The following is a 20,233-nucleotide window of genomic DNA, read 5'->3' on the forward strand; positions in this document are numbered from 1 at the left end:
TTGCACAAGCAGTATGTAAATAATTTCTGTGAGAAACCCAAAGTTAGTGAAAAAAGTAAAACATTTTTTAATTTGATCGCATTTGGCGGTGAATTGGTGGCATGAAATATACGAAAATGGGCCTAGATCAATACCTTGGGTTGTCTACTTAAAAAAAATATATATAGTTTTGAAAGGTAAATAAAAAAAAACAACGCTCTATTTCTGTTTAAATGGAGCAATAGCAGAAATGCTAAAAATTATCTGGTATTTTGGGCAAGTTTTTGTCTGAAAGTCCCGGGAAGTGAAAGGGTTAAACAACTTTCCAATTTACTTCTATTATCTAATTTGCTTCATTCTTTAGATATCCCTTGTTGAAGAAATAGCAATGCACATGGGTGAGCCAATCACACGAGGGATCTATGTGCAGCCACCAATCAGCAGCTACTTGAGCCTATCTAGATATGCATTTCAACAGAGGATATCAAGAAAATGAAGCAAATTAGATAATTAAAGTAAATTGGAAAGTTGTTTAAAATTGCATTCTATTTCTAAATCGCAAAAAAATAAAGTAATTTGGGTTTCATGTCCCTTTAATAATAAATGCTTATGCCAGTGTGAATATTTACAGATCTATTCGGGGCCCATATGTTGACCATCTTCTGTCCTATATGTTAATGTCACACCTTATATTCCTGTTATGTACTTTCGACTTTACATAGTTATAAATAAAATTAGGTTTAGTAATGTCACTGCTTACTGTATTGTAGTATTAAATATAGTAAGAGCTATAAAGCACGAATATGTATTGAGTTGATAACACTGCTCTACACATCTGAGAACTACTGTTCTTATTTTATGTATAGACTTGTTTTATTTTTTTCCAGTGACAATATGTAACTATTAGGTGACATTTATTTTCGGTTATATTTGTACCGTGTGCTTTATATAAAAATAAAAAATAGCAATATGAACATTTATTGTAACATTAGGACACCAGAGATCAGTCTTTTCAAGAATACTGTCTGTTTGGAACACATATGGAACTGAATATATTAATATATATATATATTTTTTTTTTTTCCCAGAGCATTACAAGTCACCAGAATTTGATTTTCTGTCAAGACATTTATGTGCATCTTTGGCTACTTTTTTAGTAGCACTACTCCTTTCTAGGACTTTTGAACTAGAAAATCACTTTGAAGAGGGAAAACAATCTTTTACTCTGATTTAGTAGTGGGAACTTTGGAGAGATGTCTCGGAAGCATAATCACAAGGGTAAGATGGCTTTCTTTGTAAAAAGTATTAATAGTTTTCTGAGCTGCATCACTGCTTAAACTGTGCATTAGTGCACGTTTTCCATGCTTTACAAAGCATTGTTGTTTTTAATAAAGAAGGGAAAGGTATGCATTGCAATATTTTCATCTGCATTTAAAAGGTATAAACTTCCACTTGCTTTTGTGTTTATTCCTACGCTGCCTAGAGAGACCAGAAATAAAATTCTGTAACCCACAAGTGCTGCAATTTAAATAGCTGGGTGTGATATACAGTCTCACTTCAAATAAGTAAATCAATAGTATTTAGAAAAAAATGGTAATGTTGCTCTATTCTTGTTAACAGCAAGTAAAAACAACTTATTTTACTGACATGCACAAGGTGAGCATTTACTTTTGTAATTGATTCTATAGTATGGTAGTACTCATAAGAAAAGGTAGAGAATATTGTTATAATTGTGAAACAATATTAGACTCAGAGTTATATGTAAATATGAGGAAAAGAATGATATAGCAAAAATTAGAGAAATCCTTAATATTCAGGATAAGTTATACGTTTTTTCATAGATTATAATCCGGTATGAATGTTCAATATAATTTCCTCAAGGTTCATGCACTCACACAAACATACTAAAATATATACACAGTTCCAGCATACACACGATATTGCCCAGCAAGGAGGAGGTTAAATCAGGAAAAATACACCTCAGATAGAGAGACAAACGTAACTTGATGAATTGAGTAGATTATCTTATTATTATGCTACGATACCCAAAGTAGCGTGGAGAGCGAATCCTGATTCCCCCAAGGGTGTTGGTGTGGCGTGGAGAGCGGTGATACCACCTAGGAGAGAGCTTGACCGGAGATTGAGGTAATAGCGGCGTTCCGGTAACAGCTTGTGTGAGCGCGACTTCGGATCGCGTATGCAAGAAGTTCCGGTAGGCGTAGGGATCCAAGTAGGAATTGCAGTCCAGGTGCAATTAGGGAAGTAGTGCAGCAACTTAGCCACAAGAGCAGCACGGCATAGAGTAGGAGAGGACCTGAAAGGAGATTACAAAGTTAAATTGTTCAGAGAGGAACAAACTGTTAGAATCCACTTTAATTTTCAGGCCCTGAGTGATGGGAAAGCACTTCCTTAAATAGGGAGGAAGTGCTGTTAGCTAGTTGTTCTTAAAGGGATATCACATCGGGTTAGGCAATTTGCAGTATTTTGAAAAGCTACAATAATAATCCAGCTTCCTCCAATCATGGCATGGCCTCAGGCAATGTCTTCCCTGGGGGGAAAGCCGTGATTGGAGGAAGCTGGATTAGTCATTGCTGACGTGTGAAGAGAGGATCTCTGGGTGAGGGAAGCTGCCCCGGCTGTAAAAAGAAGAAAGGTAAGTTTTTAATCAAAACGGCTGCTTTGTAAACTTTGATGAATGAAAGTGCCCCTGTTTTTAATAGTATTTTTAAAAAATGGGCTTTCATTCATCAAAGTTTACCTTCACTTTAAAGGGACATTGTACACTAGATTTTTCTTTGCATAATATTTTGTAGATGATCCATTTATATAGCCCATCTGTGAGTGTTCTTGTAACAATGTATAGTTTGTTTATTTTTTTAAGAACATTGTGCTGATTTTCAGACCCCTAACCAAGCCCCACAGTCTCAGATGTATACATGTGTTTACAAACTACTGCTTGCTCCTGTTCATCGGTCTTATTATATGCAGGGGAGGGGGGAGTGTCTGCTCCTTTTGTTTCCCAGCCCCTTTTATTGGGTACCCCAGCCTAATTTCATTAACTGTGCTAAACTGGGAACTTCTAAGTAAGTTTTTAAAAGGTTTTATTCTGGATTTTTAGATCAGTATCTGTGCATACTCTTCTTTATAGTAGTTTCTGTCTGTTACATGCAATGTTATATGAAAATTGGTGTACACTGTCCCTTTAACATAATTGCTGGTGTCATGATATCACCGATCTTGATATTGAGTAAAGTCAATATTTAAACATTTTATGTGAAGCATGCAGTTTAAAACAACTTTCCAATTTACTTTAAATTTGCTTTGTTCTTGTGGTGTCCTTTGTTGAATAGTAAAACAAGGTAGTCTGATAGGAGCTGAGGATTGTGCACACATATAACATTGCTATAAACATTGTTGCAAACACTACTGCCATATGGAGAAGAACAGATGCACGCCCCTGGGCTCACCTAGAATTAAAGTGAATGTAAATTGTGATGCTAAAGTGCCCGGTTTTTAAAAATTGGATTAAAAACAGGGGCACTTTAATTCATCAAAATTTACATTTCACTTGTGTTGTGAAAATACCTACCTTTTAATCTTGACAGCCGCTCCAGCTTCCTCCGCCCGTCGCAAAGCCTCTTCCTTGGTCTAAAACGAGGAATCCGACTTCCTCCAATCACGGCGTTGAATCAGACACTGATTCCCCCAGGGGGGAAGCCGTGATTGGAAGATGACGATCCATCATTTCTGATGTCAGAAATGGCTTGCGACGACCAGGGGATGCTGGAGCTGCTGTCAAGTTTAAAAGGTAAGTATTTCCATCTAAAGTGGAGGAGAGTCCACGGCTTCATTCATTACTTTTGGGAATTAAGAACCTGGCCACCAGGAGGAGGCAAAGACACCCCAGCCAAAGGCTTAAATACCTCACCCACTTCCCTCATCCCCCAGTCATTCTTTGCCTTTCGTCACAGGAGGACGGCAGAGAAGTGCCGAAGATCGGAGTAGTCTCTTATGGAGGGTAGTACTCTTCGGAATGGGACTGATGTTTTAAGTAGTCCTGTCAGCCTCTCAGTGAACACATCCCGACTCATATTAACCGCTCGACAAGCAATTATCGTTGACTAGTTTCGCTGCCTGCTTTTTACACTCAAGTCCATGTCAGGAGCGAGACTACTAACCTGTCACACTTGAAGGGCCTTGTTCCTATTCCACGGCGTAGATTCTGGTAAGATCGTTTCATTTTTATTATATAATTATAACATGGAAGACATGGTCACAGCGTGACGCCTTTTATCTTGAAAGAATCAAGGGTTAATATTCCTGGAAAGGGGGGGTTTATACATGATATTGTTTGTGTCATTGCTGCGTTAAGTGCAAGATGAGGCTCTGGCAATGTGTGGAACTTTCAGGTGACTTACGGGAGTATGGCGTGGCCCTTTCTCCAACATAGGTGTGTCCGGTCCACGGCGTCATCCTTACTTGTGGGATATTCTCTTCCCCAACAGGAAATGGCAAAGAGCCCAGCAAAGCTGGTCACATGATCCCTCCTAGGCTCCGCCTTCCCCAGTCATTCTCTTTGCCGTTGCACAGGCAACATCTCCACGGAGATGGCTCAGAGTTTTTTGGTGTTTAAATGTAGTTTTTATTCTTCTATCAAGAGTTTGTTATTTTAAAATAGTGCTGGTATGTACTATTTACTCTGAAACAGAAAAGAGATGAAGATTTCTGTTTGTAAGAGGAAAATGATTTTAGCAACCGTTACTAAAATCGATGGCTGTTTCCACACAGGACTGTTGAGAGGAATTAACTTCAGTTGGGGGAAACAGTGAGCAGACTTTGGCTGCTTGAGGTATGACACATTTCTAACAAGACTTGGTAATGCTGGAAGCTGTCATTTTCCCTATGGGATCCGGTAAGCCATTTTCTTAATTTTCAATATAAGAATAAAAGGGCTTCACAAGGGCTTTAAAGACTGGTAGACATTTTTCTGGGCCAAAACGATTACTTTATAAGCATATTTAATGGTTTATAACTTTGGAGAGTTATTTTAATCTTGGGAATTTTGTTAAAAAAACGGCAGGCACTGTATTGGACACCTTTTTCACTGGGGGCCTTTTCTAGTCATAGGCAGAGCCTCATTTTCGCGCCACTAATGCGCAGTTGTTTTTGAGAAGCAAGGCATGCAGATGCATGTGTGAGGAGCTCAGGTCCACTGAAAAAGCTTATTGAAGGCGTCATTTGGTATCGTATTCCCCTCTGGGCTTGGTTGGGTCTCAGCAAAGCAGATACCAGGGACTGTATAGGGGTTAAATGTAAAAACGGCTCCGGTTCCGTTATTTTAAGAGTTAAAGCTTTCAAATTTGGTGTGCAATACTTTTAAGGCTTTATGACACTGTGGTGAAATTTTGGTGAATTTTGAACATTTCCTTCATACTTTTGCGTATATTCAGTAAAAAAGTGTGTTCAGTTTAAAATTTAAAGAGACAGTAACGGTTTTATTTTAAAACGTTTTTTGTGCTTTGTTATCAAGTTTATGCCTATTAACATGTCTGAACTATCAGATAGACACTGTTCTGTATGTTCGGAAGCCAAGGTTCCTCTCCATTTAAATATATGTGATGAATGTGACAAACAAAGTAGGGACAATGATGCCACTGATAATAATGTTGCCCAAAATGATTCCTTAAGTGAGGGGAGTAAGCATGGTACTGCATCATCTCCTTCTATGTCTACACCAGTCTTGCCCACTCAGGAGGTCCCTAGTGCATCTAGTGCGCCAATCCTCCTTACTATGCAACAATTAACGGCTGTAATGGATAATTCTATTAAAAACATTTTAGCCAAAATGCCCACTTATCAGCGAAAGCGCGACTGCTCTGTTTTAGATACTGAAGAGCATGAGGACGCTGATGATAATGGTTCTGTCATGCCCTTACACCAGTCTGAAGGGGCTAGGGAGGTTTTGTCTGAGGGAGAAATTTCAGATTCAGGAAAAATTTCTCAACAAGCTGAACCTGACGTTATTACATTTAAATTTAAATTGGAACATCTCCGCGCTCTGCTTAAGGAGGTGTTATCTACTCTGGATGATTGTGACAATTTGGTCATTCCAGAGAAATTATGTAAGATGGACAGGTTCCTAGAGGTCCCGGTGCCCCCCGAAGCTTTTCCTATACCCAAGCGGGTGGCGGACATTGTAAATAAAGAATGGGAAAGGCCCGGCATACCTTTTGTCCCTCCCCCTATATTTAAGAAATTATTTCCTATGGTCGACCCCAGGAAGGACTTATGGCAGACAGTCCCCAAGGTCGAGGGGGCGGTTTCTACTCTAAACAAACGCACTACTATCCCTATAGAAGATAGTTGTGCTTTCAAAGATCCTATGGATAAAAAATTAGAGGGTTTGCTTAAAAAGATGTTTGTTCAGCAAGGTTACCTTCTACAACCAATTTCATGCATTGTTCCTGTCACTACAGCAGCGTGTTTCTGGTTCGAGGAACTAGAAAAGTCGCTCAATCAAGCATCCTCTTATGAGGAGGTTATGGACAGAGTTCAAGCACTTAAGTTGGCTAACTCTTTTACCTTAGACGCCACTTTGCAATTAGCTAGATTAGCGGCGAAAAATTCAGGTTTTGCTATTGTGGCGCGCAGAGCGCTTTGGCTGAAGTCTTGGGCAGCGGATGTGTCCTCCAAGAACAGATTGCTTAACATCCCTTTCAAGGGGAAAACGCTGTTTGGCCCTGACTTGAAAGAGATTATTTCAGACATCACTGGGGGAAAGGGCCACGCCCTTCCTCAGGATAGGTCTTTTAAGGCTAAAAATAAAACAAATTTTCGTCCCTTTCGCAGAAACAGACCAGCCTCAAATTCTACATCCTCTAAGCAAGAGGGTAATTCTTCTCAAACCAAGCCAGCCTGGAGACCGATGCAAGGCTGGAACAAAGGTAAGCAGGCCAAGAAGCCCGCTACCGCTACCAAGACAGCATGAGATGCTGGCCCCCGATCCGGGACCGGATCTGGTGGGGGGCAGACTCTCTCTCTTCGCTCAGGCTTGGGCAAGAGATGTTCAGGATCCTTGGGCGCTAGAAATAGTTTCTCAAGGTTATCTCCTGGAATTCAAGGAACTACCCCCAAGGGGAAGGTTCCACAGGTCTCAATTGTCTTCAGACCAAATAAAAAGACAGGCATTCTTACATTGTGTTGAAGACCTGTTAAAAATGGGAGTGATTCATCCTGTTCCATTAGGAGAACAAGGGATGGGGTTTTACTCCAATCTGTTCATAGTTCCCAAAAAAGAGGGAACATTCAGGCCAATTTTGGATCTCAAGATCCTAAACAAATTTCTCAAGGTCCCATCGTTCAAGATGGAAACCATTCGGACAATTCTTCCTACCATCCAGGAAGGTCAATTCATGACCACGGTGGATTTAAAGGATGCGTATCTACATATTCCTATCCACAAGGAACATCATCGGTTCCTAAGATTTGCCTTTCTGGACAAGCATTACCAGTTTGTGGCACTTCCATTCGGACTAGCCACTGCTCCAAGAATTTTCACAAAGGTACTAGGGTCCCTTCTAGCGGTGCTAAGGCCAAGGGGCATTGCAGTAGTACCCTACTTGGACGACATACTGATTCAAGCGTCGTCTCTGCCACTAGCAAAGGCTCATACAGACATTGTCCTAGCCTTTCTCAGATCTCACGGGTGGAAAGTGAACGTAGAAAAAAGTTCTCTATTCCCGTCAACAAGAGTTCCCTTCTTGGGAACAATAATAGACTCCTTGGAAATGAAGATTTTTCTGACAGAAGCCAGAAAATCAAAACTTCTAAGCTTTTGTCAAGTACTTCATTCTGTTCTTCTTCCTTCCATAGCGCAGTGCATGGAAGTAATAGGTTTGATGGTTGCGGCAATGGACATAGTTCCTTTTGCGCGAATTCATCTAAGACCATTACAACTGTGCATGCACAGACAGTGGAATGGGGATTATACAGATTTGTCCCCGACGATCCAAGTAGATCAGAGGACCAGAGATTCACTCCGTTGGTGGCTGACCCTGGACAACCTGTCCCAAGGGATGAGCTTCAGAAGACCAGAGTGGGTCATTGTAACGACCGACGCCAGCCTGGTGGGCTGGGGCGCGGTCTGGAAACACCTGAAGGCTCAGGGTCTATGTTCTCGGGAAGAATCTCTTCTCCCGATAAACATTCTGGAACTGAGAGCGATATTCAATGCTCTCAAGGCTTGGCCTCAACTAGCAAAGGCCAAATTCATAAGGTTTCAATCAGACAACATGACGACTGTTGCATATATCAACCATCAGGGGGGAACAAGGAGTTCCCTGGCGATGGCAGAAGTGACCAAAGTAATTCACTGGGCGGAGCTTCACTCCTGCCACTTGTCTGCTATCCACATCCCAGGAGTGGAAAATTGGGAAGCGGATTTTCTGAGTCGTCAGACTTTTCATCCGGGGGAGTGGGAACTCCATCCGGAAATCTTTGCCCAAATAACTCAATTATGGGGCATTCCAGACATGGATCTGATGGCGTCTCGTCAGAACTTCAAGGTTCCTTGCTACGGGTCCAGATCCAGGGATCCCAAGGCGACTCTAGTGGATGCACTAGTAGCGCCCTGGACCTTCAACCTAGCTTATGTGTTTCCACCGTTTCCTCTCATTCCCAGGCTGGTAGCCAGGATCAATCAGGAGAGGGCTTCGGTGATCTTGATAGCTCCTGCGTGGCCACGCAGAACTTGGTATGCAGACCTGGTGAATATGTCATCGGCTCCACCATGGAAGCTACCTTTGAGACGGGACCTTCTTGTTCAAGGTCCGTTCGAACATCCGAATCTGGCATCACTCCAACTGACTGCTTGGAGATTGAACGCTTGATTTTATCAAAGAGTGGGTTCTCAGATTCTGTCATTGATACTCTTATTCAGGCTAGAAAGCCTGTAACTAGAAAAATTTACCATAAAGTATGGAAGAAATATATCTGTTGGTGCGAATCGAAAGGATTCCCATGGAACAGGGTAAAAATTCCTAAGATTCTGTCCTTTCTACAAGAGGGTTTGGAGAAAGGATTATCTGCAAGTTCTTTGAAGGGACAGATTTCTGCTTTATCTGTTTTACTTCACAAGAAGCTGGCGGCTGTGCCAGATGTTCAGGCTTTTGTTCATGCTCTGGTTAGAATCAAGCCTGTTTACAAACCTTTGACTCCTCCTTGGAGTCTCAATTTAGTTCTTTCAGTTCTTCAAGGGGTTCCGTTTGAACCCTTTCATTCCGTAGAAATTAAGTTATTATCTTGGAAAGTTTTGTTTTTGGTTGCAATTTCTTCTGCTAGAAGAGTTTCAGAGTTATCTGCTCTGCAGTGTTCTCCTCCTTATCTGGTGTTCCCCTCCTTATCTGGTGTTCCATGCAGATAAGGTGGTTTTGCGTAATAAACCTGGTTTCTCCAACATAGGTGTGTCCGGTCCACGGCGTCATCCTTACTTGTGGGATATTCTCTTCCCCAACAGGAAATGGCAAAGAGCCCAGCAAAGCTGGTCACATGATCCCTCCTAGGCTCCGCCTACCCCAGTCATTCTCTTTGCCGTTGTACAGGCAACATCTCCACGGAGATGGCTTAGAGTTTTTTAGTGTTTAACTGTAGTTTTTATTATTCAATCAAGAGTTTGTTATTTTAAAATAGTGCTGGTATGTACTATTTACTCAGAAACAGAAAAGAGATGAAGATTTCTGTTTGTATGAGGAAAATGATTTTAGCACCGTAACTAAAATCCATGGCTGTTCCACACAGGACTGTTGAGAGCAATTAACTTCAGTTGGGGGAACAGGGTGCAGTCTCTTACTGCTTGAGGTATGACACATTCTAACAAGACGATGTAATGCTGGAAGCTGTCATTTTCCCTATGGGATCCGGTAAGCCATGTTTATTAAGATAGTAAATAAGGGCTTCACAAGTGCTTATTAAGACTGTAGACTTTTTCTGGGCTAAATCGATTCATTATTAACACATATTTAGCCTTGAGGAATCATTTAATCTGGGTATTTTGATAAGATTATATCGGCAGGCACTGTTTTAGACACCTTATTCTTTAGGGACTTTCCCTAATCATTGTCAGAGCCTCATTTTCGCGCCGGTATGGCGCACTTGTTTTTGAGAACAATGGCATGCAGCTGCATGTGTGTGGAGCTCTGATACATAGAAAAGTCTTTCTGAAGGCATCATTTGGTATCGTATTCCCCTTTGGGCTTGGTTGGGTCTCAGCAAAGCAGATTCCAGGGACTGTAAAGGGGTTAAATATAAAAACGGCTCCGGTTCCGTTATTTTAAGGGTTAAAGCTTCCAAATTTGGTGTGCAATACTTTTAAGGCTTTAAGACACTGTGGTGAAATTTTGGTGAATTTTGAACAATTCCTTCATACTTTTTCGCAATTGCAGTAATAAAGTGTGTTTAGTTTAAAATTTAAAGTGACAGTAACGGTTTTATTTTAAAACGTTTTTTGTGCTTTGTTATCAAGTTTATGCCTGTTTAACATGTCTGAACTACCAGATAGATTGTGTTCTGACTGTGGGGAAACCAAGGTTCCTTCTCATTTAACTATATGTATTTTATGTCATAAAAAATTTTAGTAAAAATGATGCCCAAGATGATTCCTCAAGTGAGGGGAGTAAGCATGGTACTGCATCATCCCCTCCTTCGTCTACACCAGTCTTGCCCATACAGGAGGCCCCTAGTACATCTAGTGCGCCAATACTCCTTACTATGCAACATTTAACGGCTGTAATGGATAATTCTATCAAAAACATTTTAGCCAATATGCCCACTTATCAGCGAAAGCGCGACTGCTCTGTTTTAGAAAATTCTGTAGAGCATGAGAACGCTGATGATATGGTTTCTGAAGGGCCCCTACACCAGTCTGAGGGGGCCAGGGAGGTTTTGTCTGAGGGAGAAATTTCAGATTCAGGAAACATTTCTCAACAAGCTGAACCTGATGTGATTACTTTTAAATTTAAGTTGGAACATCTCCGCGCTCTGCTTAAGGAGGTGTTATCCAATTTGGATGATTGTGATTATCTGGTCATTCCAGAACCACTATGTAAAATGGAAAAGTTCTTAGAGGCCCCGGGGCCCCCCGAAGCTTTTCCTATATCCAAGCGGGTGGCGTACATTGTTAGTAAAGAATGGGACAGGCCCGGTATACCTTTAGTACCTCCCCCCATATTTATAAAATTGTTTTCCTATAGTCGACCCCAGAAAGGACTGATGGCAGACAGTCCCCAAGGTCGAGGGGGCGGTTTCTACTCTACACAAGCGCGCCACTATACCCATAGAAGATAGTTGTGCTTTCCAAGATCCTATGGATAAAAAATTAGAAGGTCTGCTAAAGATGTTTGTTCAGCAAGGTTCCCTTCTACAACCAATTGCATGCATTGTCCCTGTCACTGCAGCCGCGTGTTTCTAGTTTGATGAGCTAGGAAAGGCGATTATTAGTAATTCTTCTTCTTATGAGGAGATTATGGACAGAATTCGTGCTCTTAAATTGGCTAATTCTTTCACCCTAGACGCCACCTTGCAATTGGCTAGGTTAGCGGCGAAAAAATTCTGGGTTTGCTATTGTGGCGCAGAGCGCTTTGGTTAAAATCTTGGGCAGCGGATGCGTCTTCCAAGAACAAATTGCTTGACATTCCTTTCAAGGGGAAAACACTCTTTGGCCCTGACTTGAAAGAGATTATCTCTGATATCACTGGGGGCAAGGGCCACGCCCTTCCTCAGGATAGGTCTTTTCAAGACCAAAAATAAACCTAAGTTTCGTCCCTTTCGCAGAAACGGATCAGCCCCAAGGGCTACGTCCTCTAAGCAGGAAGGTAATACTTCTCAAGCCAATCCAGCCTGGAGACCTATGCAAGGCTGGAACAAAGGAAAGCAGGCCAGGAAACCTGCCACTGCTACCAAGACAGCATGAAATGCGGGCCCCCGATCCGGGACCGGATCTGGTGGGGGGCAGACTCTCTCTCTTCGCTCAGGCTGGGGCAAGAGATGTTCTGGATCCTTGGGCGCTAGAAATAGTCTCCCAAGGTTATTCTCTGGAGTTCAAGGGGCTTCCTCCAAGGGGGAGGTTCCACAGGTCTCAGTTGTCTTCAGACCACATAAGAAGACAAGCATTCTTACATTGGGTAGAAGACCTGCTAAAAATGGGAGTGATTCATCCTGTTCCATTAGGAGAACAAGGGATGGGGTTCTACTCCAATCTGTTCATAGTTCCCAAAAAAGAGGGAACGTTCAGACCAATCTTAGATCTCAAGATCTTGAACAAGTTTCTCAAGGTTCCATCGTTCAAGATGGAAACCATTCGAACACTTCTTCCTTCCATCCAGGAAGGTCAATTCATGACCAAGGTGGATTTCAAGGATGCGTATCTACATATTCCTATCCACAAGGAACATCATCGGTTCCTAAGGTTTGCATTCCTGGACAAGCATTTCCAGTTCGTGGCGTTTTCTTTCGGATTAGCCACTGCTCCTAGGATTTTCTCATAGGTACTAGGGTCCCTTCTGGCGGTGCTAAGACCAAGGGGCATTGCTGTAGTACCTTACTTGGACGACATTCTGATTCGAGCGTCGTCCCTTCCTCAAGTAAAGGCTCACACGGACATTGTCCTGGCCTTTCTCAGATCTCACGGATGGAAAGTGAACGTGGAAAAGAGTTCTCTATCTCCGTCAACGAGGGTTCCCTTCTTGGGAACTATAATAGACTCCTTAGAAATGAGGATTTTTCTGACAGAAGCCAGAAAAACAAAACTTCTAGACTCTTGTCGGATACTTCATTCCGTTCCTCTTCCTTCCATAGCGCAGTGCATGGAAGTGATAGGTTTGATGGTAGCGGCAATGGACATAGTTCCTTTTGTGCGCATTCATCTAAGACCATTACAACTGTTCATGCTCAGTCAGTGGAATGGGGACTATTCAGACTTGTCTCCGAAGATACAAGTAAATCAGAGGACCAGAGACTCATTCCGTTGGTGGCTGTCCCTGGACAACCTGTCACAAGGGATGACCTTCCGCAGACCAGAGTGGGTCATTGTCACGACCGACGCCAGTCTGATGGGCTGGGGCGCGGTCTGGGGATCCCTGAAAGCTCAGGGTCTTTGGTCTCGGGTAGAATCTCTTCTACCGATAAATATTCTGGAACTGAGAGCGATATTCAATGCTCTCAAAGCTTGGCCTCAGCTAGCGAGGGCCAAGTTCATACATCAACCATCAGGGGGGAACAAGGAGTTCCCTAGCGATGGAAGAAGTGACCAAAATCATTCTATGGGCGGAGTCTCACTCCTGCCACCTGTCTGCTATCCACATCCCAGGAGTGGAAAATTGGGAAGCGGATTTTCTGAGTCGTCAGACATTGCATCCGGGGGAGTGGGAACTCCATCCGGAAATCTTTGCCCAAGTCACTCAACCGTGGGGCATTCCAGACATGGATCTGATGGCCTCTCGTCAGAACTTCAGAGTTCCTTACTACGGGTACAGATCCAGGGATCCCAAGGCGGCTCTAGTGGATGCACTAGTAGCACCTTGGACCTTCAAACTAGCTTATGTGTTCCCGCCGTTTCCTCTCATCCCCAGGCTGGTAGCCAGGATCAATCAGGAGAGGGCGTCGGTGATTTTGATAGCTCCTGCGTGGCCACGCAGGACTTGGTATGCAGATCTGGTGAATATGTCATCGGCTCCACCATGGAAGCTACCTTTGAGACGAGACCTTCTTGTTCTAGGTCCGTTCGACCCACTCCAGCTGACTGCTTGGAGATTGAACGCTTGATCTTATCAAAGCGAGGGTTCTCAGATTCTGTTATTAATACTCTTGTTCAGGCCTGAAAGCCTGTAACCAGAAAAATTACCACATAATTTGGTATATCTGTTGGTGTGAATCTGCAGGATTCCCTTGGGACAAGGTTAAGATTCCTAAGAGTCTATCCTTCCTTCGAGAAGGATTGGAAAAAGGATTATCTGCAAGTTCCTTGATGGGACAGATTTCTGCCTTGTCTGTGTTACTTCACAAAAAGCTGGCAGCTGTGCCAGATGTTCTAGCCTTTGTTCAGGCTCTGGTTAGAATCAAGCCTGTTTACAAAATTTTGACTCCTCCTTGGAGTCTCAACCTAGTTCTTTCAGTTCTTCAGGGGGTTCCGTTTGAACCCTTACATTCCGTTGATATTAAGTTATTATCTTGGAAAGTTTTGTTTTTGGTTGCAATTTCTTCTGCTAGAAGAGTTTCAGAATTATCTGCTCTGCAGTGTTCTTCTCCTTATCTGGTGTTCCATGCAGATAAGGTGGTTTTGCGTACTAAACCTGGTTTTCTTCCAAAAGTTGTTTCTAACAAAAACATTAACCAGGAGATAGTTGTGCCTTCTTTGTGTCCTAATCCAGTTTCAAAGAAGGAACGTTTGTTGCACAACTTGGATGTAGTTCGTGCTCTCAAATTTTACTTAGCAGCTACTAAGGATTTCAGACAAACTTTGTCTTTGTTTGTTGTTTATTCTGGTAAACGGAGAGGTCAAAAAGCAACTTCTACCTCTCTCTCCTTCTGGATTAAAAGCATTATCCGATTGGCTTATGAGACTGCCGGACGGCAGCCTCCTGAAAGAATCACAGCTCACTCCACTAGGGCTGTGGCTTCCACATGGGCCTTCAAGAACGAGGCTTCTGTTGATCAGATATGTAAGGCAGCGACTTGGTCTTCACTGCACACTTTTTCTAAATTTTACAAATTTGATACTTTTGCTTCTTCTGAGGCTATTTTTGGGAGAAAGATTTTGCAAGCCGTGGTGCCTTCCATTTAGGTGACCTGATTTGCTCCCTCCCTTCATCCGTGTCCTAAAGCTTTGGTATTGGTTCCCACAAGTAAGGATGACGCCGTGGACCGGACACACCTATGTTGGAGAAAACAGAATTTAAGTTTACCTGATAAATTACTTTCTCCAACGGTGTGTCCGGTCCACGGCCCGCCCTGGTTTTTTTAATCAGGTCTGATAATTTATTTTCTTTAACTACAGTCACCACGGTAACATATGGTTTCTCCTATGCAAATATTCCTCCTTAACGTCGGTCGAATGACTGGGGTAGGCGGAGCCTAGGAGGGATCATGTGACCAGCTTTGCTGGGCTCTTTGCCATTTCCTGTTGGGGAAGAGAATATCCCACAAGTAAGGATGACGCCGTGGACCGGACACACCGTTGGAGAAAGTAATTTATCAGGTAAACATAAATTCTGTTTTTCTTCCGAAAGTTGTTTCTAACAAAAATATTAACCAGGAGATAGTTGTGCCTTCTTTGTGTCCGAATCCAGTTTCAAAGAAGGAACGTTTGTTGCACAATTTGGATGTAGTTCGTGCTCTAAAATTCTATTTAGAGGCTACAAAGGATTTCAGACAAACATCTTCCTTGTTTGTTGTTTATTCTTGTAAAAGGAGAGGTCAAAAAGCAACTTCTACCTCTCTCTCTTTTTGGCTTAAAAGCATCATCAGATTGGCTTATGAGACTGCCGGACGGCAGCCTCCTGAAAGAATCACAGCTCATTCCACTAGGGCTGTGGCTTCCACATGGGCCTTCAAGAACGAGGCTTCTGTTGATCAGATATGTAAGGCAGCGACTTGGTCTTCACTGCACACTTTTACCAAATTTTACAAATTTGATACTTTTGCTTCTTCTGAGGCTATTTTTGGGAGAAAGGTTTTGCAAACCGTGGTGCCTTCCATCTAGGTGACCTGATTTGCTCCCTCCCATCATCCGTGTCCTAAAGCTTTGGTATTGGTTCCCACAAGTAAGGATGACGCCGTGGACCGGACACACCTATGTTGGAGAAAACAGAATTTATGTTTACCTGATAAATTACTTTCTCCAACGGTGTGTCCGGTCCACGGCCCGCCCTGGTTTTTTAATCAGGTCTGATGATTTATTTTCTCTAACTACAGTCACCACGGTATCATATGATTTCTCCTATGCAAATATTCCTCCTTTACGTCGGTCGAATGACTGGGGAAGGCGGAGCCTATGAGGGATCATGTGACCAGCTTTGCTGGGCTCTTTGCCATTTCCTGTTGGGGAAGAGAATATCCCACAAGTAAGGATGACGCCGTGGACCGGACACACCGTTGGAGAAAGTAATTTATCAGGTAAACATAAATTCTGTTTTTTAGCGTGTTTTCTCCTTAGGCAGGGGCGGTTCCTGCCGGGCATCTCATGTGACCGGGTGTGGCTATCTATCTTCCTCTGTTAATCAGCGGCGCAGTAGACAAAACGGTTTCTGTAGTCCGGGTCATAGGAGGTGATGAGTGCCCCGGCCATTGGAGGTTATAAAGGTGCCTATTAAGTTAATCTAGTCCTTATCAGCGCAAGCTATGGAGGGCTCTGACGTGTTAGAGGGCACATCCTCTTTAACTAGGTCTCATTCCTGTCTTTATTGTGAGGAGGTTCTGGTAGATCAGCCTGCTCAATTATGTTCCACATACTTTAATAAAGTTGCGACATCTAAGAGCAAACGGATGTCTAGAACTATTGAGCCGTCCACCTCTGAGGGGTCCCTGCATCCATCTCCTATTGCACTTGCAGCGCCCCAGGGTCCAACCATTACTCCTGCGGGAGAGATTCATTGGCCATCAGATTTTGCGGATCAACTGCAAACGGCGGTATCGAAAGTGATCCGTGCCTTACCACGTTCTGCTAAGCGCAAGCGTAGGGCGTATCTTGGTGGCTGGCCCAGGGGTTGTCTACGCCTGTGGAAAATTCTGAGGCGTTATACGATGACAAAACGTACTCCGACTCTTCGGAGGAGGCCCCTTCTGGGTCGGAGTCCGTGTCATCTAAACCTCTGGTGGCGGAGGAGCCTGACTTTAGGTTTAGGATGGAAGATTTGCGCTTTTTGCTGAGGCAAGTGCTTGCTACTCTGGAGGTTCTGGAACCGAAACTTCCAGAAGAACCTGCGATTCCTAAGCTTGATAAGGTATATGAGGACAGGATGGGGCCTAAGGCCTTCCCGAATACTGTTACGATGGCAAATATTAAGAATTAATGGGAGCAACTAGGTTCTTCCTTTTCCCCTTCTTCCTTTAAGAAACTGTTCCCCGTCCTGGACTGGAGCGTTGGGGTACTGTCCCTAAGGTGTATGGTGCTATCTCCACGCTCGCGAAGCGGACAACTATTCCCTTGGAGGGATAGTTAGTCGATTAAGGAGCCCATGGATAAAAAGTTGGAAAACATGTTAAGGAAAATGTTTCAACACACAGGGTTTTTTTTCTTCCTAATGGGAAAGAGTCCACAGCCGCATTCATTACTTGTGGGAAATAAGAACCTGGCCACCAGGAGGAGGCAGAGACACACCAGCCAAAGGCTCAAATACTCCTCCCACTTCCCCTATCCCCCAGTCATTCTTTGCCTTTTGTCCCAGGAGGTTGGCAGAGAAGTGTCAGTTTTATTTTTTCTAAAGTAAGTACTTTTATTAGTTATACATAAAGTGTGTCTCTCATGGAGGGTAGTACTCTTCGCAATGGAACAGGAGTTTTAAGTAGTCCTGTTAGTCTCTCAGTGGCCTGGGCAAATGTTAGTGTCCGGAGATGCAGTGGGAGTTCACTTTGCGACACCATCCTGACTCGTATTAACGGCTCCTCTAGCACTTGGCATTGCCGATCCTTCGCTTCGCTACCTGCTGTCTTCTCTCAGGTCCATGACGGAGGCGACAATACTATCCGTTCACACTTGAAGGGCCATGTTCCTGTTGCACGGCGTAGATTCCGGTAAGATCGTTTAATTTTATCAATATAAATGTTATGTTACAGATAGGTATGGGTCTCAGTGAGACTCCTCTGTACGGATTTGGGAATCATGAGATAATTCCTTCCTTGGGGGGGGGATTTGTGAACAGGGTGGGGCTCCTTAATCATGTTTATGTGATCTCCCTGCTTTGTTTAGTGGGTATCTGCTCTGGGGCTGAGACAGGAGAATTGCTTGGAGGATTTAGTGGGGCCTAGTTGCCACCGTTTTTTTTAGCGCGCTTTTTTTGGACTTTACGGTTCACCTTATGACCGGGCGTTGTTACGCTGGGTTTTTACGCTTCCACATTCCTGACCGTGTGGCGACGAGGTCTTTCTGCTTCATTTGGATCTGGTCATAGGAGGTGGTGAGTGCCCCAGCCATTGTGGGTGTCAGGTGCCTTTCGTTTTTTTATATTTAATCCTATTTTTCTCTGTGGGTCTAACCATGGAGCATTCTGAAGCTGAGACTGTCGTTTCTGATTCCGATTCTTCCTCTTGTGAGGGAGGTATTTTGGCTCCACTGATGCAAGTTTATCAGTCCTGTCTCTTATGCCTTCTTAGAGCGCCTGGTTCCTCTGGCTCGGGGAACCAGGGGCCTATTAAGCCATCAGCCTCTGGGGGCTCTGTCCCTCAGACAGCGGATTTCCAACAGCACCCTTCCTCTACATTTGCAGGTAACCCTAATGTTAATTCTCCCTCCGCCCTGGGTGGATTGTTTCCCCTGGAGATGGCGGTTCATTTCCGCTTCAATATATTGATGCTGCTGGTTCACCTGCAGGACACGGAGGTTTCTGCGTGGTTGTGTTCTTTGGCGGATGCCTTCGGGCTGCCTTATTTTCTTTCATCCGGTTAGGATATTTTGTTTATTATTTTATCATTCCTTCGGGAATTTCTGGGATGGACTTGCTGTTTATTACTTCCTTGGAAGTTGTTCGCGGACTGTTGGGTCCGGAGTTTGTGTGCTCTTTGTTGGGTTGTCAGTGACGCATGTTGCACCTGGCGGGTTTGGCGGGACCTTGAGTGTTTTTGTTTTATTGTTATATTGTTTGTTTTCACAAACTACACTATACATCTAAACCGGACCTTCGGGTCCGCATACCAAGAGATATTGGGCGTGCCACTCTATTCCCGGGGCTTGGTTGGTGGCTTCTGCCGAGTCGCTTCTAGCTCTCCTTTTGAGGGGCGGGGCCTTCTCCGCTAGGGCGGTTTTGGGCCTTGGTCTTCTTGCTACCCATGGGGTGGTTTAGACTCCTAGGATCTCTGGACCTTGTTTTGTTTTGCTTTTAATGGATCCCCTTTGTGGATTAGCGGTGGAGCGTTTGATGGGTATACGAGACATAACGGGGCTAGCCTGTGACTTGCCACTCGAGGGCCTGGTTCGCTTTCGTCGCTGCTGGAGGTCTCTTCTAGCTGGAACCCGGTTTTATGGGGTCGCCTTGTTTCGTTTCTGGTTCTGTTTTTTTTCCAGAATTTTATCCACCCTCTTATGGTTTGGCGCTGACGTGGGACCCTAGTTTCTATACGTCGCAGAGTTTAGCTCTGTGTCGTGGGTTCTATTGCCTTGAGATGGTTCTGCGTTTTTTCGCGGTCCTTTCTTAGGGTTTTGCTAGAGTGCCCATTTTTCGGGTTTCTTCCTCGCGTGAGGAGTATCTGACCGGAATTTTGGTCGGGGTCCTCTTCTTCAGGTCTCTCTGTGGATCTGGGTTAGGGCTTGGGTTCCGGGTGGTGTTGGTATAGTTCAATCTATACTTGTCCCGGTTCTTCCCTCCGGTACTCTGGTTGCATCTGGAAGGGGTTCTCCTTTTTCTCTCTTTAGAGAGACTGGGCCCCTTCTTATTGCTGCTTGGGGCTTTTTGTTTTCCGTGAGGGAATGTGTTCTGGACTTCCTTTGGGGTCCGTTGTTCCGGTGCTCTGTCCTTGCTTCAGCATTCCTGTGTAGTGCCTGGGTAAGGGTCTCTTTGTCCTCATATCTTCCACAACGGTATCTGTTGTGGGGCCGCGAGATTGCTTTCTCGGATAGTCTCTGCTCCTTTGGAGGCTGGCTCATTTTGGGTTTGTTTTGACTCCTGTGTCGAGTTCTGTGTCTGGGGGGCAAGGTTTCCCTTGTCCTCTGTCTTCCCTTGGGGGATTTTTGTCTCTCTGGCGGGACTCTGCCCATGTTTCTGGTCATACTCTTTTGAGGTGGCCGGTGGTGTTTCCTTCCTCTCGTTCAAGGGGGGGGGTAGGGGTGGGGTGGGACTCTGTCCCTGGACTTTTCCCTGTCATTGACAGGTTGGTCTTCCGTGTATGGGCGGTCCTCGTTGCGGCGGTTCTGCGGTAGTTGAGGAAGTCCCTGGTTATCTCAGGATCCTAAGCTGTGGTTCATCTCTGGAGCTCTCGGGGGAGTCTGGATTTCTGAATTTTTCCTCCATGGAGGGATGTTTTGTCTAGGAACTTGGTTTTTGCTGTTTCCTTT

General features: G+C 43.9%; 1 protein-coding gene across 1 annotated transcript in view; it reads left to right on the forward strand.

Annotated features, from left to right (window-relative positions):
* The window catches only part of SPATS2 (spermatogenesis associated serine rich 2), a 941,596-nt gene that overhangs the window by 107,470 nt on the left and 813,893 nt on the right, over positions 1-20,233 (forward strand). The window contains exon 2 of the mRNA XM_053705505.1: positions 1,068-1,257. Within this exon, the coding sequence (XP_053561480.1) occupies positions 1,233-1,257 (25 nt within the window). The 5' untranslated portion in view covers positions 1,068-1,232. The remainder of the gene's footprint in view (positions 1-1,067; positions 1,258-20,233) is intronic.

The sequence above is a fragment of the Bombina bombina genome, chromosome 3 (genome assembly GCF_027579735.1).
Source record: "Bombina bombina isolate aBomBom1 chromosome 3, aBomBom1.pri, whole genome shotgun sequence".
In the NCBI taxonomy this organism is placed as follows: domain Eukaryota; kingdom Metazoa; phylum Chordata; class Amphibia; order Anura; family Bombinatoridae; genus Bombina; species Bombina bombina.